Below are 19,157 nucleotides of genomic sequence, written 5' to 3'. Positions count from 1 at the left end.
TGAAATTTGGTTGTTCATTTATGCTATATTCAATGTTTATCTAACTCCCAAATCCCTAATTGTTAACTATTCCAAATAATAGTTTGTCACGTTAATATAAATAAATTATGAAACTTGTGTTTTTTTCCATGGCTTAGTGTTGCCAGATGCTATTGAGACACTCCACAATCTCAGCAAGGACCAGATGGATGTTCCTCACTTGTGGGACATGCTGTCTAGTTTGGATAGTCATCTAAAAAAAGATGAATTCTTAGATGTTGTGAAATTAGCAACAGTTGATGGTGGGTATTACAAATATTAAATTAAGAAGTATTCAAGGATAAATGTTGCTGTGTGTTTTTAGTGATAAACAAACAGATATGAAGTGAGATCTCACTGTGAGTGCAGCTTGTGTTTCTCTCATGCTTAGAGAATATTTTGTATATCTGAGAGCTACCCGTTTTTCCCTTGGGGGAAATATTTATTCAAAACTTTTGCTAATTTAAAAAATAGAGTTATATATTTTCTTTTTGTTAAGCATTTTGAGTTCATTATATATTTTAGATTAGTAGACCTTTTATCCAATGTATGATTTGAGAATATTTTCTCTCAATTCATGGGTGAGTGGTTGCTAGTTTCCTGCCTACAGTGTGTGTGTGTGTGTTTCTGTCTGTCTGTCTGTCTATCTGTCTGTCTGTCTGTTGCTCAGTCTGGTTACTGTTGTTCTGACAACCCTTTTTATTTTGATGCAGTTCTGTTTGTCTATTTTTTCTTGGGTCAGCTATGCTTTTCAGGTTCTATCCAAGAATTCTCTGGCTAGAGAAGATGGCATGGAGCATTTTCTCTGTTTCCCCCTCAGCAGTCTTTTAGATTCAACAGGGGGTCTCTGTGACCTTCATGGCCAGCAGACAGTTTGCAGGAGGAAAGAAGGCAGTTCAGCTCAGCGTGACTCAGTAGCCAGTGCTGGTTCAAGCTTCTGGAGTTTGCCTCTAAGTGGTATATTTAAGTACAGCACAATTTGGTGAATTATTCTGTTGACAGTTAATCAAATATTGCATGCACAGCTAAGCTAAATCAAGATCAGACGTGACTTCATCAAAACTCTTTGTAAAGTTCACAAAGATAGGCTCTATAGATTGATTGAGGAAAAACAAATTTATGATAAAGATCTGAGAGAGGGTCCAGTGTTGTATCCACACAGATAATGCAAAGGTCACGTCAAGTCCAGTCTTTTGGTTGGATAACTGGCTTTGCATTCCTTCCCTTGAAGGAACAACCCTGTGTGCTTAGTACTCCAGGTTTTTCTAGTGCTTATCTATGATCACAAAGGTCTCCATGCCTCCTACAGATTCAGATCTCAATGAGGTGGAGTGTCTAACTGCTGAAATGGTAATACATAGATTTAGGAACTATAAAAAAGTTCATATAATTTGGCTGTTTTATATAAAACATCAGTATCTATTTTTATTTCAATATCATCATGTTGTGTATACCAGTGAGAACAGCCTGGGAGACTGGGATTTGGGATCTGTTTGAGGCAGGGTTCATGCATATCATCTCAGCGTGTGTAGATAGTTGGAGGAGGAGGACTGAGGAGGCCAGCCTGGGCTGCATAGTAAATTCAAGCCAGCATGTACTACTTAGCAAGAACCTGTCTTTAAAAAGGTAAAGTATCTGTTCAAATTTTATGGTAATATTTTATTGTTACATTAGTCAGAATAGCTGACAGACTTAGAGGCAAAACCTTTGTAGTTAGGTAGATTCAAGATATTTCTAGAAGAAACAGGAAAATGTAGTGCAGTATAGGAATGTAATTTTATTACATAGTTCCTAGGAATTCAAGTGCTAATTTAAAACACATGCTGGATAAAAGGCAGGATATTATATTTGTAGCTGTATTTGAAACCTGTAAAGTAGGATTTTGACTGCTTGGGGATGTGCCTTGCCTGGCCCCTGTGCTTTGTTGTAGTTTGTGATCATCAGCTATAAGAATTCTAAATCTCTAGCCTAAACTTCCTTGATAGTGGTTAGGAAAGTTGCTTCTGTCTCCCGTTTGTCCCTTGATAGTAGCCTGTTAGGTCCATGCTCCTCCATAAATAAAAGGGTGTCAGCCTTGTCAGACTTTATGTTCAAAGTGCCTTCAGGTTGTCTATCAAAATTTTCTTCTTCAGGCAAAGTCTGAACTAAAATTGAGACCTATCTCTTATTTTTATTTAGGACTCTATCTACATTTAATGACTATGGATTGCATGGTTTCTCTTAATTGATGGAAATTGAGGACTCAGTTTAAATTCTGTAGTCTTTTCCCTCGTTCCATAAATCAACCTGTTACTAAAAAAATATGATTCTTAAGCATACACCACATGATTTACATTTTTGTAGATCAGCTCATTGACTTACTTTTGTTTAGTGAGGATAATCTAATAAAATATTTTTTCTCACAAAAGGTGACAAAGTACAACTTGATGAATTTTCAAAAGCAGTGAAGGACATGCGGGACACCGTCAGGCTAAAAGGTAAATTATGGGTTTGGAGTAGGGTGGGAGATGGCTTTGCAGATACAGTGTCGCCATATGTGCCTGAGAATCTGAGTTTGGATCCTTAGAACAAACGGAAACCCAGGTAGATATGGCATCTGCCTATAATTCTAACTCTTAGAAGGCAGAGACCTGGGACACTTGGAGTAAATTGGTTAGCTAGACTAACCGTATTGATGGACTCTGATTTCAGTGGTGAGATCCTGCCTCAATGAATACAGTGAAGAGTGATTGAAGAAGACTCACTCAACCTTGACATGCATGTGCATATGTACACCTGCATCTCCATACATGTATACCCCCACACATGTGAACACGTGTGAAAGCATACCACACACGTGTAAAGAGGAGAATGGGAAAAAGGGGAGGGGGAAACAGGAGGAAGAGGAGAAGGAGAAAAGATACTGGAACTAAGATTGTAGCTTGGTAGAGCCCCTGTCTAATGTGCAAAGAGATCCTGGGTTCCATCTCCCAATGATAGTTAAGAAGGAAAGAAAAAATGAAGGTAAGTAAATTATTTATGACTGTTTAAACTGATTATTTTGATAATTTGCTTTGATTTCTAGCTAACATATTTGCATTGTTCTGATGGAAGGCAGACGAAGCTTAGTTTGATGAGAAGTTGGCAGATTCTTTTAGAAGAAAAGGACTTTTTTAAAAATATAAAGCAGTTCACTGAAAGATCTATTAAATTCCATCTTCACTTCTTGGACTCTATAAGAAATCTACTTATTTTTAAGATTTATTTTTAATTTTTTTTTTTGTGTGTGTGAGTGTGTTGCCTACCGATATGTTTGTGATCATGTATGTGTCTGGTACCTTTGTGTGTGTGTGAGTGTGTTGCCTACCGATATGTTTGTGATCATGTATGTGTCTGGTACCTTTGTGTGTGTGTGAGTGTGTTGCCTACCGATATGTTTGTGATCATGTATGTGTCTGGTACCTTCGGCAGTACAAAGAGAGCGTTGGGTCCTTCAGAACTGGAGTTATGGACGGTTGTGAGCCACTATGTGGGTGCTGGGGACTCAACTCTGGTCCTCTACAAGAGCAGTCAGTGCTCTTAAATGTTGAGCCATCTTTCCAGTTCCTCTCTTAGTGGTTTATTTTTCTTTTCTTTTTTTCTTTTTCTTTTTCTTTTCTTCTTCTTTTTTTTTTTTTTTAGCATTTTCTATGTATAAAATGTTCCTATGGCATTTTAGGCCTCAGTCTTAGAACTATTCTATGGACTGCTTTATTTTATAGGATCTCTCAGAAATCTGTTTTCTTTATTATAATATATTATTGTTATTTATTATTATCTCATCACTTTTTTGTTTTCTTCTACAGTATCTGATCTCTAATTTCACTTTCTTATCTCCAGAATTAAGAAGCTAATAGCATCATGTTTACACAGCTGTTAGGGTCAAATTTAGTAATCCATGTGCAGTATATAACATGACATTGGGAGCATGTTATGTATTGAATAAAGAGTTACAACTTGGTATCTAATTTTGAAACTGGGGAGCAGTGCTTGGAAAGACTGTTGTTCAGGACTGGTGACATTTTTATAAGGCAGGGAACAAAGTAAACCAAGTCACAAAGTGCTGATGTTAGTTGGGCACCTGAATCTCAGAGATGACCGCGAAGACGAGGAAGATGGCATTGCTACCCAGTGTAGATAGGGCTGGGAACTTCTAGGGAGAGTTATGAAGGCCAAGGAAGGGTTAACACAGCAGAACTGAGGCTGCTATCTTTGGAAAAGCCTGTTTGGAAGTTTGGTGGCACATGGGAACTTGGCTTCCAGAATGTTCCCTCCATTACCAACTTACTAGACTTAATGGGAGAGCTTAGAGGCATCAGAGCATAGCATTTGTAAATTTCTATACTTTCCTTCAGTATGTACACATAAAAGTTTATTATTATTATTATGATATGTGTGTATGATGATGTGTGTGTATGATATATGCATATGGGCACATTCATGCCTCAACATGTGTGTGGAGGTCAGAGGTCAACCTTCAGGTGTTGGTTCTCTCCTTCCACTGGGAGTTCTGGGGACTTAATTGGTTTTCTGCAGGCTTATGTAGCAGGTGCCATTACCCACTGAACTGTCTTGAGACCCTAATCTCAGGATTTAATAATTAACCATGGACTACACAGACACAAGTCTTTATTATTCTGTTTTTAAAATGAGAGCTCAGTTCAATGATCCAATGTCTTTTTAAATATGTATTTCTAGAGTTGCAGGAGATAGCTGTTGGTCTTAATTCACTCGAAGGTGAGAAGGTATCTCAGGAGAACGTGGAAGATTTTCTAAAAGATCTTGGGATTACATCACTTAAAGATGAAGTGGAAAAAATCCTTCAATCAGACATTGTTTCTGGTGAGCATTTGCTCTATTCTCAGGGTTTATAAAGGTGTTTATTTTGTTTTACCTTTTTTTTTGTAGAAGGATCTGCAAAAATGGTGTACATGTCTAGAGATGTTCGGTTATGTTTCTGAAAATAATATCTTTAAAAAGAAGCTTTTCCTTTAAAAACTACTCTTTTGCAGTTATAAGAATAAACTAACCTTTTAAATAAATAAGCCTTTAAAATAAACAAGTCTCAGTTTTGGGGGAAAGCACCCTTGTTAAGGTCCTTCTGCTTGCCTTGTTCCTTCCGCGAAGGATGGCTTGAGAATTTAAACCAAGTAGAAATACTACTTTGCCACTTTGGGCCAGCTGAAATTACAGGTCCTTCTTGGTGCCTGAATTCCATGTCAGACCGAGTTGGAACTAGTGTGTCTGCAGCCTTGAGGGACTATGGTAAGAAATAACAGCTGTCAAAGAATCCAAAGGCACCTTGTAAATCAAGTGTTTAAAAAACTGAAACATTTTCAGATGTTTATTTTGATATTAGGTTTTGAAAATGACTTTGCCCAGGAATCTGTACTTTTCACTTTTCTTCTTTCCACTCTAGAAGACAGCATGGTGAGCGTTAAAGACTGTATGGAAGCTCTGAGAGACAACTCGAAATTTTCCAGCTACACTGGTAAGAGCTTTCTGGTCAAACTGTCACAAGGCAGCAACTTGGGATCGTTCAGAGGGCGTGTAGTCAAGCATCGTGTCCGATGCTTAGTCACCACCGTCCCCGTTGTGATTGATCCGCTTCGACTGGTGTGTGTGAAGAGTGGAAATGCACTTGACTGTGGCGGTTAGAGCGGGGGGGGGGGGGGGGGGGGGGAGGAAGGGGAGGGCGCTTCGGAGCTGATTAAGATTTGGGCCCAGCCAAGTGGAGTCCTCACGATCAATCGACTCCTGGTGGCTCACAGAGTGAGGGCTTTACTCACTGAGCGTCCCCTGGGCTCCTGTTGTTTTCTAAATATTTCCAGGTGTGCATCGATTTTCCCTTTGATCTGACAGTAATTTAGGGGGTAACTCTAAATCCCACAGTGTTGTAGCTTCACCGCTGCCCTATAGTGCAAATTCTAATTGGTCTTAATAAGAAAAACCGGAGTCAGATATCGGGGGGGGGGGGGGGGGAATGCTGAAAGATCAGAGGGACAAAGGAGTAAGCCACAGCCACCTCTTACCTCTCCAATTTCTCACCTGAAAAGGGGCTCTACCCTGCCTATCACTTCCTCTCCGCTCAGCCATATCATTTCCTGTTTCCTCCTCCCCGGTGCTGAGATTAGAGGTGTGTGCCACTACTGCCTGGCCTCCATGGTTAACTAGTGCTAACATTGGACTCTGATCTCCAGATAAGGTTTATTTGTTAGAGCACAAACAAAACATCACCGCACTGTCCCATGCGTGTTACTTCTAGTTTTTCTTTATTTGGGTTAGAGAATGAGGTCTCTAGTAGGGGACCTAATTCTTCTTTAGTCCATTAAAGCCAAGTTTCAAAAAACTTTTCTTTGTTTTTCTTTTTTCTTTTTCTTTTTTTTTTTTTTTTAAATTTTCAAGACAGGGTTTCTCTGTAGCATTGGAGCCTGTCCTGGAACTAGCTCTGTAGACCAGGGTGGCCTCGAACTCACAGAGATCTGCTTGTTTGTGTCTTCTAAGTGCTGGGATAAAAAGTGTGCATCAAAAACTTTTTTTATGTTAGGTTTTTTGTTTGCTTGTTTTTGTTTTTTGAGACAGGGTTCCACTGTAGCTTTGGGGCCTGTCCTGGAACTAGCTCTTGTAGACCAGACTGGCCTCGAACCCACAGAGATCCACCTATCTCTGCCTCCTGAGTGCTGGGATTAAAGTTGTGCACCACCACCACCCAGCTGTATGTTGGTTTAAAATAGGTTAATGACTCAGAAAAAAGCCAATATATTAAACATGGTTAGTTTTACATAAAATTTAAGTAGTTTATTATCAATTTCACTCAGTGAATTATTAGGGAAGCCTTTCTTGATGTATATTTTAGATGTAGGAGCTCTTTCTCTGTTTTAATGTCTGTTTGTCACCCCCTTTCTCTGTCTCTCTCTTAATTACAGGAGTTCGTTGACTGTAGGCTTCCAATTCAAGTGTCTACTACACATAGGAGAGTAGGATTGTTCGCCATAATAGGGTGAAGTTAACTGGCAGGAGCAAGGGATGCAGAGGAGGAAAGTGGAAAGAGGGGAATTGGGTTCAGAGGATGCTTGAGAACAAAGGGAACCTTTAACTGAAAAAGTAATATACTTTTGTATATATTTTGAAACACTCTGTCCAAATCCTAGGCTTTACAAGATAGTTTTGAATATAAACAAGGGTTGTTCTCTAAGCATGGTGGGAGGTTTGCAAATGTAAGCCCAGGCTGGGCTTCATAGTGAGACTCTGAAACAAAACAAAACAAAACAAAAGTAAGAGGTGAGTTTATCTATAATGATGGAAGGATATAGCTAGGAGATGGAGAAGACAGTTGGTGTGAACTCTCAGAGTGGGGTGGAGGGCTCTGTTTCCACGACCGCCCGGGGTTAGTGAATGCCATCCAGGGTAGTGCCTATCTGAAAGAAGTCATGGATTTTCCCACTGTGCTCAAAAATTTAGATCCACAAACCGAATGACATATTTAGTGCATGGTATATCTATGTTGTATTGTGTTCTATTTGCACCTTTTCTGTGCTTGTAGCATTGAAAGAGGCCATTGATACGCTGGACTCCATGAAAGGAAGTTATCGGTCTGATAAAGTCAGCTCTCTGGAGGGACTGGAAAATGCCAAGGGTAAGTTGATTAGGAAGACAGCCAGCAGCTTATAATTACATTTACTTTACATCTTTTAAATTAAGGGAGCTTACCCATGGGCCTTCAGTTTTAATGGTTAACATTACTGCTTTTCTGGGTTTCCCTAAAGATTATTTTTAGCCATGTGTATGTGCATGTCTCTGTGTGTGGGTACACAAGTGCAGGTGCTGGAGACCAGAGACATGAGACCTCCTGCATGGAGACATAGAAAGCAGGGAGCTGCCCCATGAGAACAGGGCTGAGTACCTCTGCAAGAGTGTCCGCGCCATCTCTTCAGCCCCCTTCCTAAATGTTTATTCAAGGATTTCAAACTATTTTTACCATATACCAATTAATTAATAATAGTTCCTAAATAATGGCATGAATACATTGGAACACTACTTAGTATAGATTACATTTTGGACTATATTTCACAGAGATTAAATTTTTTTAAAGATAGATTTATTTTTATTTTGCTTGTATGAGTGTTTTGTATGCATGTATGTGCATACATCCTGTGCATGACAGGTGTCTGTGGAGACCATAAGGGGGCATTGGTCTCCTGAAGTGGTGTTGCAGATGGTTGAGAGACACTTCCTGTGTTCTGGGAATTGAACCTGGGTTTTCTGCAAGAGCTCTTAGCCACTAAACTGTCTCTCCAGATCCTAAAGAAATTTCGTTATAAAATTAAATGCTTGTGTGGTCCCGTGTGCTGTATTGCAAACTGAATCTCAGATGATTTCATCATGTTGTTGTGCGTCTTCAAAATAGTGTTTATTTCTACACAAATTTGATTCCAAATTAATACATTTTTGTGTGTATTTTAGATAATCTTAGCACTAAAGTTTCCCCCTCCTGTCTTCTTGTCCTTTTCCTCCCCCATTTCTTGTGAGAGGTTATTAGGTAAAATACTGTTGAATAATTTAATTGAAGCATGCTTGTTTTTGTAGCCAATTATGTTATCTGCTTATTTACAAAAAGTTTACTTGATCTTTTGTATGGCTCTTAACTATATTTTGAAAGACATTTACTGCATTTGGATAGAATTTTAGCAAAAAAATACAGATAGTTAAAATTTTCCCAAGAGATGGCCAGTGAAATTTGACCATCACACCCTGTGCCTTACCCCTCATAATTTCCCGAGTGTCTATCTGGCACTTTAGGACAGTCTTTATTGCTAGAGCCAATGAAGAAAGACTACATCTAGAGAGTAGAGACAAGAGCCACGGGCTAAGCATCCTCACCTTGCAGTACCGGTGACAGTACCACTGCAGTCAGCAGTGATCTGGACCAAAATGTTAATAGTGCCGAAATCATAGAGTCATCTTCAGAATTGTTCAACCCCAACACTTTGGAAGTATTTTTTTTTTTAATAAGGTTAGGTCATCATACCCAGACAAAAAATTTAAGGTATGATGTATGTGTGTTTTAACCTCCGTTTGTTTCAAATAATACCCTGCTACCTATAAATGATTCTAAAACATTCTTCAACTGCAGTCAGACCACTTACACAAAGAGAGTGGGGTTGGGAAGGTGACTCAGCAGTTAAGAACACTGGCTGTTTTTCTTGGGGATCTGGGTCCAATTCCCAGCACCCACATAGCAGCTCACAACTGTCTGTAATTCCAGTTCCAAGGGATCTGATGCCCTCTTCTGTCCTCCATAGACATAGCTACACCTGTGGTCACAGTCATACATGCCAGCAGAACATCCATGCATATCAAATAATAACAATTAAAAAACAGAGTGACTTCTTTTCTATGATCTATCCCTCCAATAGACCTTTGTTCCGATTTCCAGCTCTGTAGAAAGGATGTGGGATAATGCGATAACTGCAGTTGGTACAGAGGAAAAGTGCTAGGGGATGCAGCTTGGTAGATGAAAAAGAGAGGGTGAGAAAGAGAGGAGGGAAGGAGGGAAGGCAAGAAAGATTGATTTCAAAGAGTAAGTGAATTCTTGATAGACGCCAGGAAAGCAGGAGCTCCTGTGACGTTAGGAATGCCATGTTTAGCCACCTTTAAGTACTCAGTGAAGGGACTTCCAGAGGAAGCTGGGAGGAATGAGTGAAGAATGAGGATATGGTTGACTGGGAAGGGAGCAGTCATCACTGATTAGTGTCATCCAGAGAAGAACTCGGGTTATCCCTTTTCCTGTTCAAGTAGACAAGGTCAGGATACTGTTTTTCACTTCATTGTTTCACTCTCCGTTTTCAGGGTTTATAAAGGAAGTTCTGTCTTCACACCAGAAATTACCAACAGTAATTGGTGAGTATGAACTTTATATGTGATGTGTATGCATATATTTCACATAGCAACAGAGTTTTTTTTTACATGGTTTTCAAATGTTGGTATATTTTTAATGTATCTCGCCCAGATCTGTAATCTCATTGAGAGAGAAAATGTGGTATTTATCTTTCTCCAAGTCTGTGTTTCTTCCCTTTACATAATTTTTCCTGTTCCATCCATTTTTTCCCTGAAAATGTCATGAGTTCATTTTTCTTTAAAGTGAAATACAGTTCCATAGTATATAATAACATTTTCTTTATCTATGGATGTCTAGGCTGGTTCTGTTTCTTAGCTGTTGTGAGTAAGGTAGCAACAAACACGATGAGCTAGTATCTCTGTGGTGGGGCTTAGAGGTTTGGGTGGATGTGCCGGAGAGGTGTATCTGGGTCATATAGACATCACTTTGCATTGCTTATTTTGCAGTCTGTACTACTTCAGCTATATTGGTTCCCCCAACTCATCACAAATTACAAACTTTATCTTTTTACTCCTAAGCATGTATATATTCTGTTTCTTGGCATATTTTCCCCTGACCTGTTTTGCTCATTTATGTTTGCAGTGAGCTTGCTTCCTCATCTGATAACTTAGATTAATTTCCCTTGTCGTGTGCTCTTATTAGTTCATTTCTGTTTCACATTACTTATTCCATACAAGTAACTGTTCTTGGTTTTAATTATTTGATTAATGTTATCACCTCCTATTTGTCTGGAAGTGCCAGTGGCCTAGGGATAATTTCAGCTCTAGAATACAGTGAAATCTTGGTTCTTATCTTACTGTTAAGAAAAGCTAATTAAATTTAGTATACCAGATATTGTTTTGGATCTTTTATGATAACTCATAATTTAAAACATTCATTGAATGAATGGCTTGCTTTATCTCTTTAGCCTTGCTGTTTATCATGCGTGTTTTTGTATTTATTCTATAGCCATACTACTTACCATAAGTTAAATTGCTTCAGTTTGCTTTTGGGTCCATGTTTTTGTATATACTATTACTTTGTAATATTTCTTGTTGGGTCAACTTACCCTTGCCCCACCACCCAGGAGCTTGGCTCAGCTGTCATATTCTATTTCATAGAGCCTTATTCTGAGTTTATTAGGCACTAATGAAGTGAGAAGGTTAATCTGAGGTTGATCTTGTGTCTTTCCTCATAGCACCGATTATGTAATAGATTTTAATTATGTTTACACAGAAGGCAGAGTCAGTCTCTCTCATTAAGGAATTTACAGGAAGCTCTTTGATAAAAGGGGTTGGTTTTTCGATGGTGCTTGTTGGTAGCTGTAAAATGACCATTAAGTGGAAAGGATGTAGATGGTGTTTTTTCCCCAGTGATGTTCATGAAGGCTTGAATCACTTTGTGTAACTTAAGGGTATGGAAATAAACACAACTTCGTTTTGAAGTTCAAAAGAGAAATGGTGTAGATAAAAAATGTAAAACACCAACGCTTTAAAATATAACTTATAAATTCTGTGAGATGTGTAGGACTGTCATTTTGGCTATAGAGGTCGTGGACAGAAGAACCTGGTTTAGAAAGAACATTGATAAACTTGTAATAAAGCTCTATGAAATGGAGTCCAGGTTCCTGCCCTGACTTCCCTTCATGAAGGACTAAGCCGTAAGGTGAAGTAAACCGTTTCCTCCCCAAGTGCTTGGTCAGTGTTTATCACCGTGACAGAAAGCAAGCTAGAACATCCATCTGTTTGCCATAAACTTTTTTAAAACTTAAATATTGTTTGACATAAAGAGGTCATCATTACCAATAGAAAATATTTTTCTTCTACTAGATTTTTGGTTCTGCTAAGTATTTAACACATGGCTTTGCCCATAGTAGGTTTTGGATAAATTGGTTTGTATTTTTTTTAAGACAGGTTCTCTGTTATGTGTCTTTGACTGTCCTGGAACTTTCTTTCTAAGTAGACCAGGCTGACCTCAAACTCATGGAGATCTGCCTGCTTCCGCCTCCTGAGTGCTGGGATTAAAGGCATACGTCACTACTACCAGCCCTTTATGTACTTTTTATAATAGTATGCTGTACATATTTATCTCTGTAGAGATCCAAGAAGCTGCTGACAGCTTGTCACATGTTGATAATGGCAAGATCTCCATATCTGACTTGAAGAGTGCCTTGAAATCTCTGCATACTAATCTAAGTGAAGAAGACTTCAGAGACACTCTTGAGCAGTGTGACATTGGTGGTGAGTTGCCCCCCTTTTATTTTTTGCTTAAGAATATCTTCATTTTTCCTACATTTCCTGGAAAATGTAGAAATGTAGAATATATATACCAGATTAACATGAGAAATAGAGTCATGTTATTGGAAGCTTGGTTGATATAAGTCAGGGCCATATCTAACTGCTCATACTCATCTGGTTATGATACATACTTATTAGATAATTACCATTAGTTACCTACAAGCCCGAGTGGGGAAATATCATACACTGTAGAAAGTATTTTGTCTTGATGTGGAATCTTTCTTTAGAGGAGATCCAACTTCACCTGTCCTTTTATAGATAGTGCTTGTCACAAATGATTTTTAACCAAATAAATTAAAATGTGTTTTAAAAGTTCAGTTGTTCGTTTGAGTAATTGTCTCCCAAGTGGCTCCATATTTACCCTTGTTTCCCACCACTGACTTTAATGATACATACTTGATCCCTTTTCATGAGTTACGTGCATGTAACTGTAAGTATGTGTGTGTGTATATGCATATTACTTTTAGAAAATGAAATCATTTGGCAGTCTTCTAGAAGATGCTGATTTTCATTGGTTTGAGATGAGCTTTTATTTTGAGAATATCTGTCTTTTGTTTTCTGTGGGAATCCTAAGTGTTCTAGGTTTGGAAGTGCCTGTCTCACACAATTTGGTTATTGATTTTTGTCACCTTCTCTATGGTGGATGTATCTGAGGAGGCTGAAGGGGGCATTGGATCCTCTGGAGCTAGAGTTAAGGAAGCTGTGAGCTGCTGGACGTGGGTGCTGGGCACTGAAATTGAACCTTTGATTTTGTCACATCCAAGTGACATAAATTTAGGCTCCAAATCCAGAGGAGATTCTGGATGGAACTTCAGTTTCTTACTGGAATATCCCCTCCCCTACACTGTGTGTCAGATTGCATAATTTAGGTCTCCTTCTTCATACTGAGTTAGTAAACATACAGCTTCCTTTTTTAACTTTAAGGCTTTAGTTTTATTTTTTACTTATGTGTACACGAGTGCCACATGTGTGCAGGTACCAGAGGAGGTCAGAAGAGGGCGTCAAATCCTCTGGAACTAGGGTCCAAGGTGGTTGTAAACTACTGGACTGGGGTGCTGGGAGCTGAACTTGGGCCCTGTGGAGGAGCAGGATGCATTCTTAACTTCTGAGGTTCTCTCTCCAGCCCCTGTATGCCTCCCTTTTACTGGTTGAAAGGAAGAAGTCCTTTATACATCCCAGTTTACTTGGGATATGGTCTAACCCCCATTTTAGTATAGACTCAGGTCTTTTGAATGCTTCTGAATGAACATTTAGGTAAATTTTCTAGTCATTTCTGGATCGTAATTTTATCTCCAAGATGGCTGTAGTGTTGCTACTCACTGCTCAGCAGTCTATGTCTTAGTTCCCGGTTAACCTTTCTTATTTCTTTAACAAGACTCTGGTCATAGATGAATAGCCTGGTACCTTTTATGTGGTGTCTCCTGGGGTTTATCTGGTATGTTTCCTGGGTTACCCATATTGTCATTTCATTATAGTTTAGACTCTCTCAGAATTACTGTGACTTTGTATCAGTATTTGTATACACTTAGAGTAACATTGTCACTCCTGCAGTGAGACTGAATCATTTCAAATAACAGCCTCTAGAACTTCCTGGTCCTATCATTTGAACAAGCTAATTTCCCTTTGCTTTCATCTTTTAGCAATAGTCATATTAATGATACACAGACATATAATACTGCAAAGATTAAATGAATTAATACACATAAAGTATCATATATAACGGAAATAAAATGATATTTAATATTAACAATGAATCATAAGTGTTAGAAGTTCTATTGAAATAGTTCCTATAATTTGAGAAAAGTGAATGAAAATGAATTTATAATTATTGTGAATCATAATTTTAATTTCATGTGCTGATTAAATACAACATTTTTTAATGTCAGCATGCTTGATTTTGATCTTCCAGATAACATGGAGGTGAACTTAAAAGATTTCTTAAAGGAAATGAAAAATGCTCCAAGCTTTAAGGATTCCATAGGTATGTGAGTACTTCTGCTTCAAGAAGGTGACCGGAAATTTTTATGTATTTTAAAGACTTACGCATGTGTGTATGCACGCATATGTGCATGAGAATGGTCCTGTGGGTGCCCGTGAAGGTTAGAGACATTGAATCTCCAGGAGCATGGATTGCAGGTGATCCTGAGTCCCTCAGTGTGTGTAACAGGAACTGAACTGGGGCAATCTGTGAAGAGCAGTACGCGCTCTTAACCACCGAGCCATTTCTTGAGCCCCTAGATGTGTATTTGTAATTGACACGTAAGTTATAAACATAAACCTTGCCTTTTAAAATATATGCTTTATTGGTTTTGACCACAAGTCATATATCTGCCTCAGCCTTCCCGTGCCTGGGACTACAAGCATTCACTACCACCCTGAACTCATCTTGTTTCAAGTGTGCACATTTTCTTACAGATCTCTTATTTTTTTCATTTCTCACAGAACTGTCAGCACACACAGGCTTTACGTGCCCTGGTTAGAAATGCCCTCCGTGTGGCTGCTATTCAGCTAGCTCTTGCCTCAGGCCTTATATTTAGTTCCCTTCTTGGGCTGACTTGCTTCCTGAGTGTATATTTTTCCTTTCTATGAATCTTCCTGTATTTTGTTAGTGTCCATTTTCCATGAGAGTCAAAGAAAGGAAACATGAGAGTTCGGAGGTTTGAGTCTTTGAGTACTTGTTCCATGGTTCGTCTTCCTTGGTTCTGTGTTTATCAATCACTTTTCTTAAGGCTGTGACAACATGCCTGACGAAATCAGTGTGAGAAAAGACTGTTCTGTTGGGTTCCAGTCTGAGGCACAGCCCGTCATGACACAGTAGGGCTGCAGGAGCATGAGGCAGTCACAGTCGAGAAGCAGAGAGAAATGCACGCTGCTGCTCACCCCTCTTTCTCCTTTCCATTCCGTTCAGGACCCAGCCCGTGGGATGGCGCTGCCCACATGCAGGCTCTCTCTCGTTCAGTGTCAATCTTTCTGGAAGCACCCTCGATAGACTTAGCTAGAGATGTATTTCTATGTTGGTTGTAAACCTGTATGACTGACAGTCAAGATTAAAGTTCATGATTAGAATATTAAATGTTGCATCTATTAAAATGCTTATCATCTAGTAGTTGTTCTGGAGTTATTTGCCTTCCTATATCTATCCAGCCATGCTTTCTATTTGGTATACATACAAACGTACATACATACACATATATATGTATATTTATCTTATATATATTCTCAGTTATGGCCAGTGTTAACAAGAGCTGGAGGAAGAAACTTTCTGGGCCAACAGACATCTGGGCATTTATGTCCGCCAAGAGTAGTATTTATTAATAATTTTGAACAAAATGACAGCATGTTTACATTTTGCTCCTCAGGACAACCCTTTTGGTTTAGCAGCACAACCTTTAGTTAAGTAATTTAAAGGTTTTTGTAGCACTTCACAGTGGTCCCAGGGCTCAACATGTGAAGCAATCAGTGGTCCAAGGGATAGTTTGACTACCCAAATGTGTCTGTTTGAAAGGTACAGTAGTTAAAAGCTTTGGCTTTGGACCCATGTTGCCTGAGTTTGAATTTTGTTCTTACCATGTAATCAATTAACCAATGCACTCTTCAGCAAGACTAAGTCTTGCTGGCCTCAGTCTCTTCACCTGAAAGATGGGCATACTATCAATTACTTTTCAGGTTATTGTGAGATCGAATAGGTGAGGTGCTTAGAGCAGTGTCGAGCACTAAGGTTTTGATGATTGTTAGCTCCTGTTTTTAAAGCTGTGTTCAAAGTTTCATGTATGTTTCCATTATTTTATGCAACTTGAGTCAAGGGGTGGGTAGTGCATGGTGTCTGCTGTTGAAACATTTTCTTTGGTTGTTTTTCTATAGTCACACAGATGCTCCTAGCCACTCCCCAAGTTCTCCAGAAGGATCTAATTGACGCCTCTGGCTTCAAGAAGTTATTGGTGGATGACAATCTTCCTTCCGCTAAGGTCATACTGACGGAAGTGTTAAAAAATGTGCCTGAGCATGGTAAGTGCTTTTAATCTATCTGCCTTAAATGGACTGTTCTCTACCGGTGAAGGAGGAAGGTATCTAGGTGGAGCACACAGGACAGAGGGTGGTCCTGTACCAACTGTAGTGGGGTGACTGGCCACGCTACCCTACTGGGGTGCCAACTCAGAGCTCCACAGAGCCAAATAAAGCAGGGAATCTAGGGCCCATCCTGTCCCTGTGGGAAGCCAACAGCGGTGCTTATGGAGTGAGATAATCTGGTGAACTGACTGTCATGGGCTGTGAGCAACCAGAATTCTACCTGCAGAGCAGAGCAGGTTCCTGGGGCCCCAAGTCAGGTGCTAATCCACCAGACGCTGCATCACTGCTGCACACAGTGGTGGCTCAGAGAAGCAGATGTACTAATGTACAAAATAACTTTATTATTTTAATGACAGATGTGGTTGGATGTTGTCTTTACTAAGTTCTTAAAATGATTTGGAGAATATTCTTTCTATTTTCTTCCTCAAATATTTAGTAGAACTCACAAATGAAGACATGTACTGAGAGATTGTTTTAAAGTTTTAGTGTGTGTGTGTGTGTGTGTGTGTGTGTGTGTGTGTGTGTGTGTGAGGGGTGACCGTGGAGGCCAGAGGTCTCAGATCTCTGGAAATGGGGTCACAGGCAGTGGGAAGATCTCTGGGGATGGGGTCACCAGCTGTGGGAGTTGTCTGATGTTGGGAGCTGGGAATACAGCTCCTGGCCTCTGGGAGAGTAATATGCTCTCTTAACCACTGAGCCGTCTCTTCGGACTCAGCACTGAAAGTTTTCTGTGGAGTGACTTTAGATGATAAAGATATCTGCTTTTCTTCATTGTAGTAAGCTAGTTTTAAGAATATGCACGTTTTGTCTTCATTTTAAGCATGTTGAATAAAATTATTGCTGATGTCTGCTTGTCTTTTTGTCATCTGCCATGTCTATAATGATACCTTCATTTTTATCCCCAGTGTTACTGGAATGTTACCTTTTTAAAATCTCCCCTGTTGATCTCTACATAATTTTCAGTCTTATTTTTTTCTTTTGAGATTAAAAAAAATCTTTATCTTGATTGGTCTGTATCTTAAATTCATGTTCTTTTTTCTGTTTTCTCCTTTTGATGAAATCTAGTAATGAATATTTAGCTCAAAAATTTACAGGAGTTAATTTTTTGTGATATATATACATATACATAGATACATATATATACACACATACATACATGCATACACACACACACACACATTAGAAGAACACTCCCTAAAATTTTGGCTATTTCTCTTTTGACTCTTGAGTTTAGAAATATTTTTTCTTTCTTTTAAAGATTCGTTTATGTATACAGTGTTCTGTCTGCACATCAGAAGAGGGCACCAGATCTCATAGATGGTTGTGAGCCACCATGCAATTGGTGGGAATTGAACTCAGAAACTCTGGAAGAGCAGCCAGTGCTCTTAACTCCTGAGCCATCTCTCTAGACCCCCAGAAGTATATTTCTTAATTTCCAAAAATTTGATCGGTTTTTAGATGTCATATATATATATGTGTGTGTGTGAGAGACAACTACAAACAAAAATTTTGTTAATATAAAATTTTTTATGGAACGTTTATTCTTCCTCCATTGAGTTACTAATAATATGTCATTGAAGTAAAATTTGGATAATTTATATTCCATAATATTACTGATATATTTGGGCTTACATACCATTTTACCAAGTACATACTTTCTATTTCAGTTAACTCTCCTTATTCATATTTTGTCTTCCTTTGTCTTGTTCACTTAAAAGATCAGTGCAATCATCTATTCCACTCTGGAATTTTGCTTTCTTTATAAAGAAATAGGTTTCATCGTATTTCTCTATATTATAATAATAATAATTAAGTTATTTTCGTCATCTTTCAGACAGTGCAAGGATAATATTTTAACTTCATTTTCAATTTATATTATTTTGTTAATCAATTTTTGAATTAGTCATATAATTATTTTGAACAAATTTACTCAAGTATTTATTCTTTTAATTCATGCATCTGTAATATTTTATTAGGTTAAGATTTATTATTCTTTTAGGTAGGAATTGGTCGAGTTTCTGGCTTATGGCATCTTTAATTTTACACTTGTAAGTAAGGATTATGCTTGTAGGGGAATGTGTTACAGCTGTGGGGTTGCAGAGGCATCCTGACTTATCAAGAAGCCAGGCTATACTTAGAGCCCGCAATATACCTAGAGCTCTGGAGGGGTAGGGTAGAACCACAATAGGACAGTTCTGGAGGCTGGAGCCCCAATAGAGCAGTTCTGGAGGGGCAGAGTCACAGTAGCAATAGAACAGCTCTGCAGGGGGTACAGCTGCAATAGGACAGCTCTGGGGTTGGAGTTGCGATTGGACTTCTCAGTTCTGGAGGAAAGGTGTCCTGACTATTGGGAAGCCAGGTGACCTTAAGCTGGGGTGCGGTGGAAGGATGGTCTCGCAGGATATAGCAAGTCTGCTCTTTCCTGGAGAGCCGCTACAGCTGTGCTCTGCTCTGTTCCCTTAAGCGAATGTCCTAGCAGAGCTATTTGGTTTTTCTCAGGCCCAAGACGTTACTTCTTTTGCTAACACTCTGCTAAAGGGAAGCCCTGCAGAAATGTAGCAATCTCCTCTGGAGCTGTTATTTTTTCTGCTCTGCCTTGCTCAGCCTCCCTGAGAGAGCGTCTCAGCAATGGTGTTCAGCTCTGTCCCCTAAGGTATATCCCAGCCAGGTTCTTCCATTCTGCGCCAGTGACTGAAGATCCTCACCCAGGACTCTTTTGAGAAAGAGATTTATTTAGAAAAGAGGAATCCAGGAGAGTGGCCACATCCGCTGGAGAGGGATTAATGCCTTTAACTGAACAGGCAGAGGCTTATATAGGGCTTCTTAGGGGTGGAGTTTTCCCAGGAAGAAGAGGGATTGGTTTATTTTTCCCTGTTGGG

At 39.1% G+C, this 19,157-nt stretch overlaps 1 protein-coding gene across 1 annotated transcript in view; it reads left to right on the top strand.

The window, feature by feature from the left end:
• Positions 1 to 19,157, top strand: part of Efcab3 (EF-hand calcium binding domain 3) — a 362,829-nt gene that overhangs the window by 49,495 nt on the left and 294,177 nt on the right. Inside the window, exons 15-23 of the mRNA XM_087909544.1 lie at positions 138 to 281; positions 2,427 to 2,495; positions 4,735 to 4,878; positions 5,459 to 5,527; positions 7,580 to 7,672; positions 9,886 to 9,936; positions 12,010 to 12,153; positions 14,120 to 14,191; positions 16,072 to 16,215. Of these exons, the coding sequence (XP_087765670.1) occupies positions 138 to 281; positions 2,427 to 2,495; positions 4,735 to 4,878; positions 5,459 to 5,527; positions 7,580 to 7,672; positions 9,886 to 9,936; positions 12,010 to 12,153; positions 14,120 to 14,191; positions 16,072 to 16,215 (930 nt within the window). The remainder of the gene's footprint in view (positions 1 to 137; positions 282 to 2,426; positions 2,496 to 4,734; positions 4,879 to 5,458; positions 5,528 to 7,579; positions 7,673 to 9,885; positions 9,937 to 12,009; positions 12,154 to 14,119; positions 14,192 to 16,071; positions 16,216 to 19,157) is intronic.

This window comes from Myodes glareolus, chromosome 9, assembly GCF_982192425.1.
Source record: "Myodes glareolus chromosome 9, mMyoGla1.1, whole genome shotgun sequence".
Classification (NCBI taxonomy): Eukaryota; Metazoa; Chordata; class Mammalia; order Rodentia; family Cricetidae; genus Myodes; species Myodes glareolus.
This window is presented reverse-complemented; position numbering and strand designations above follow the sequence as displayed.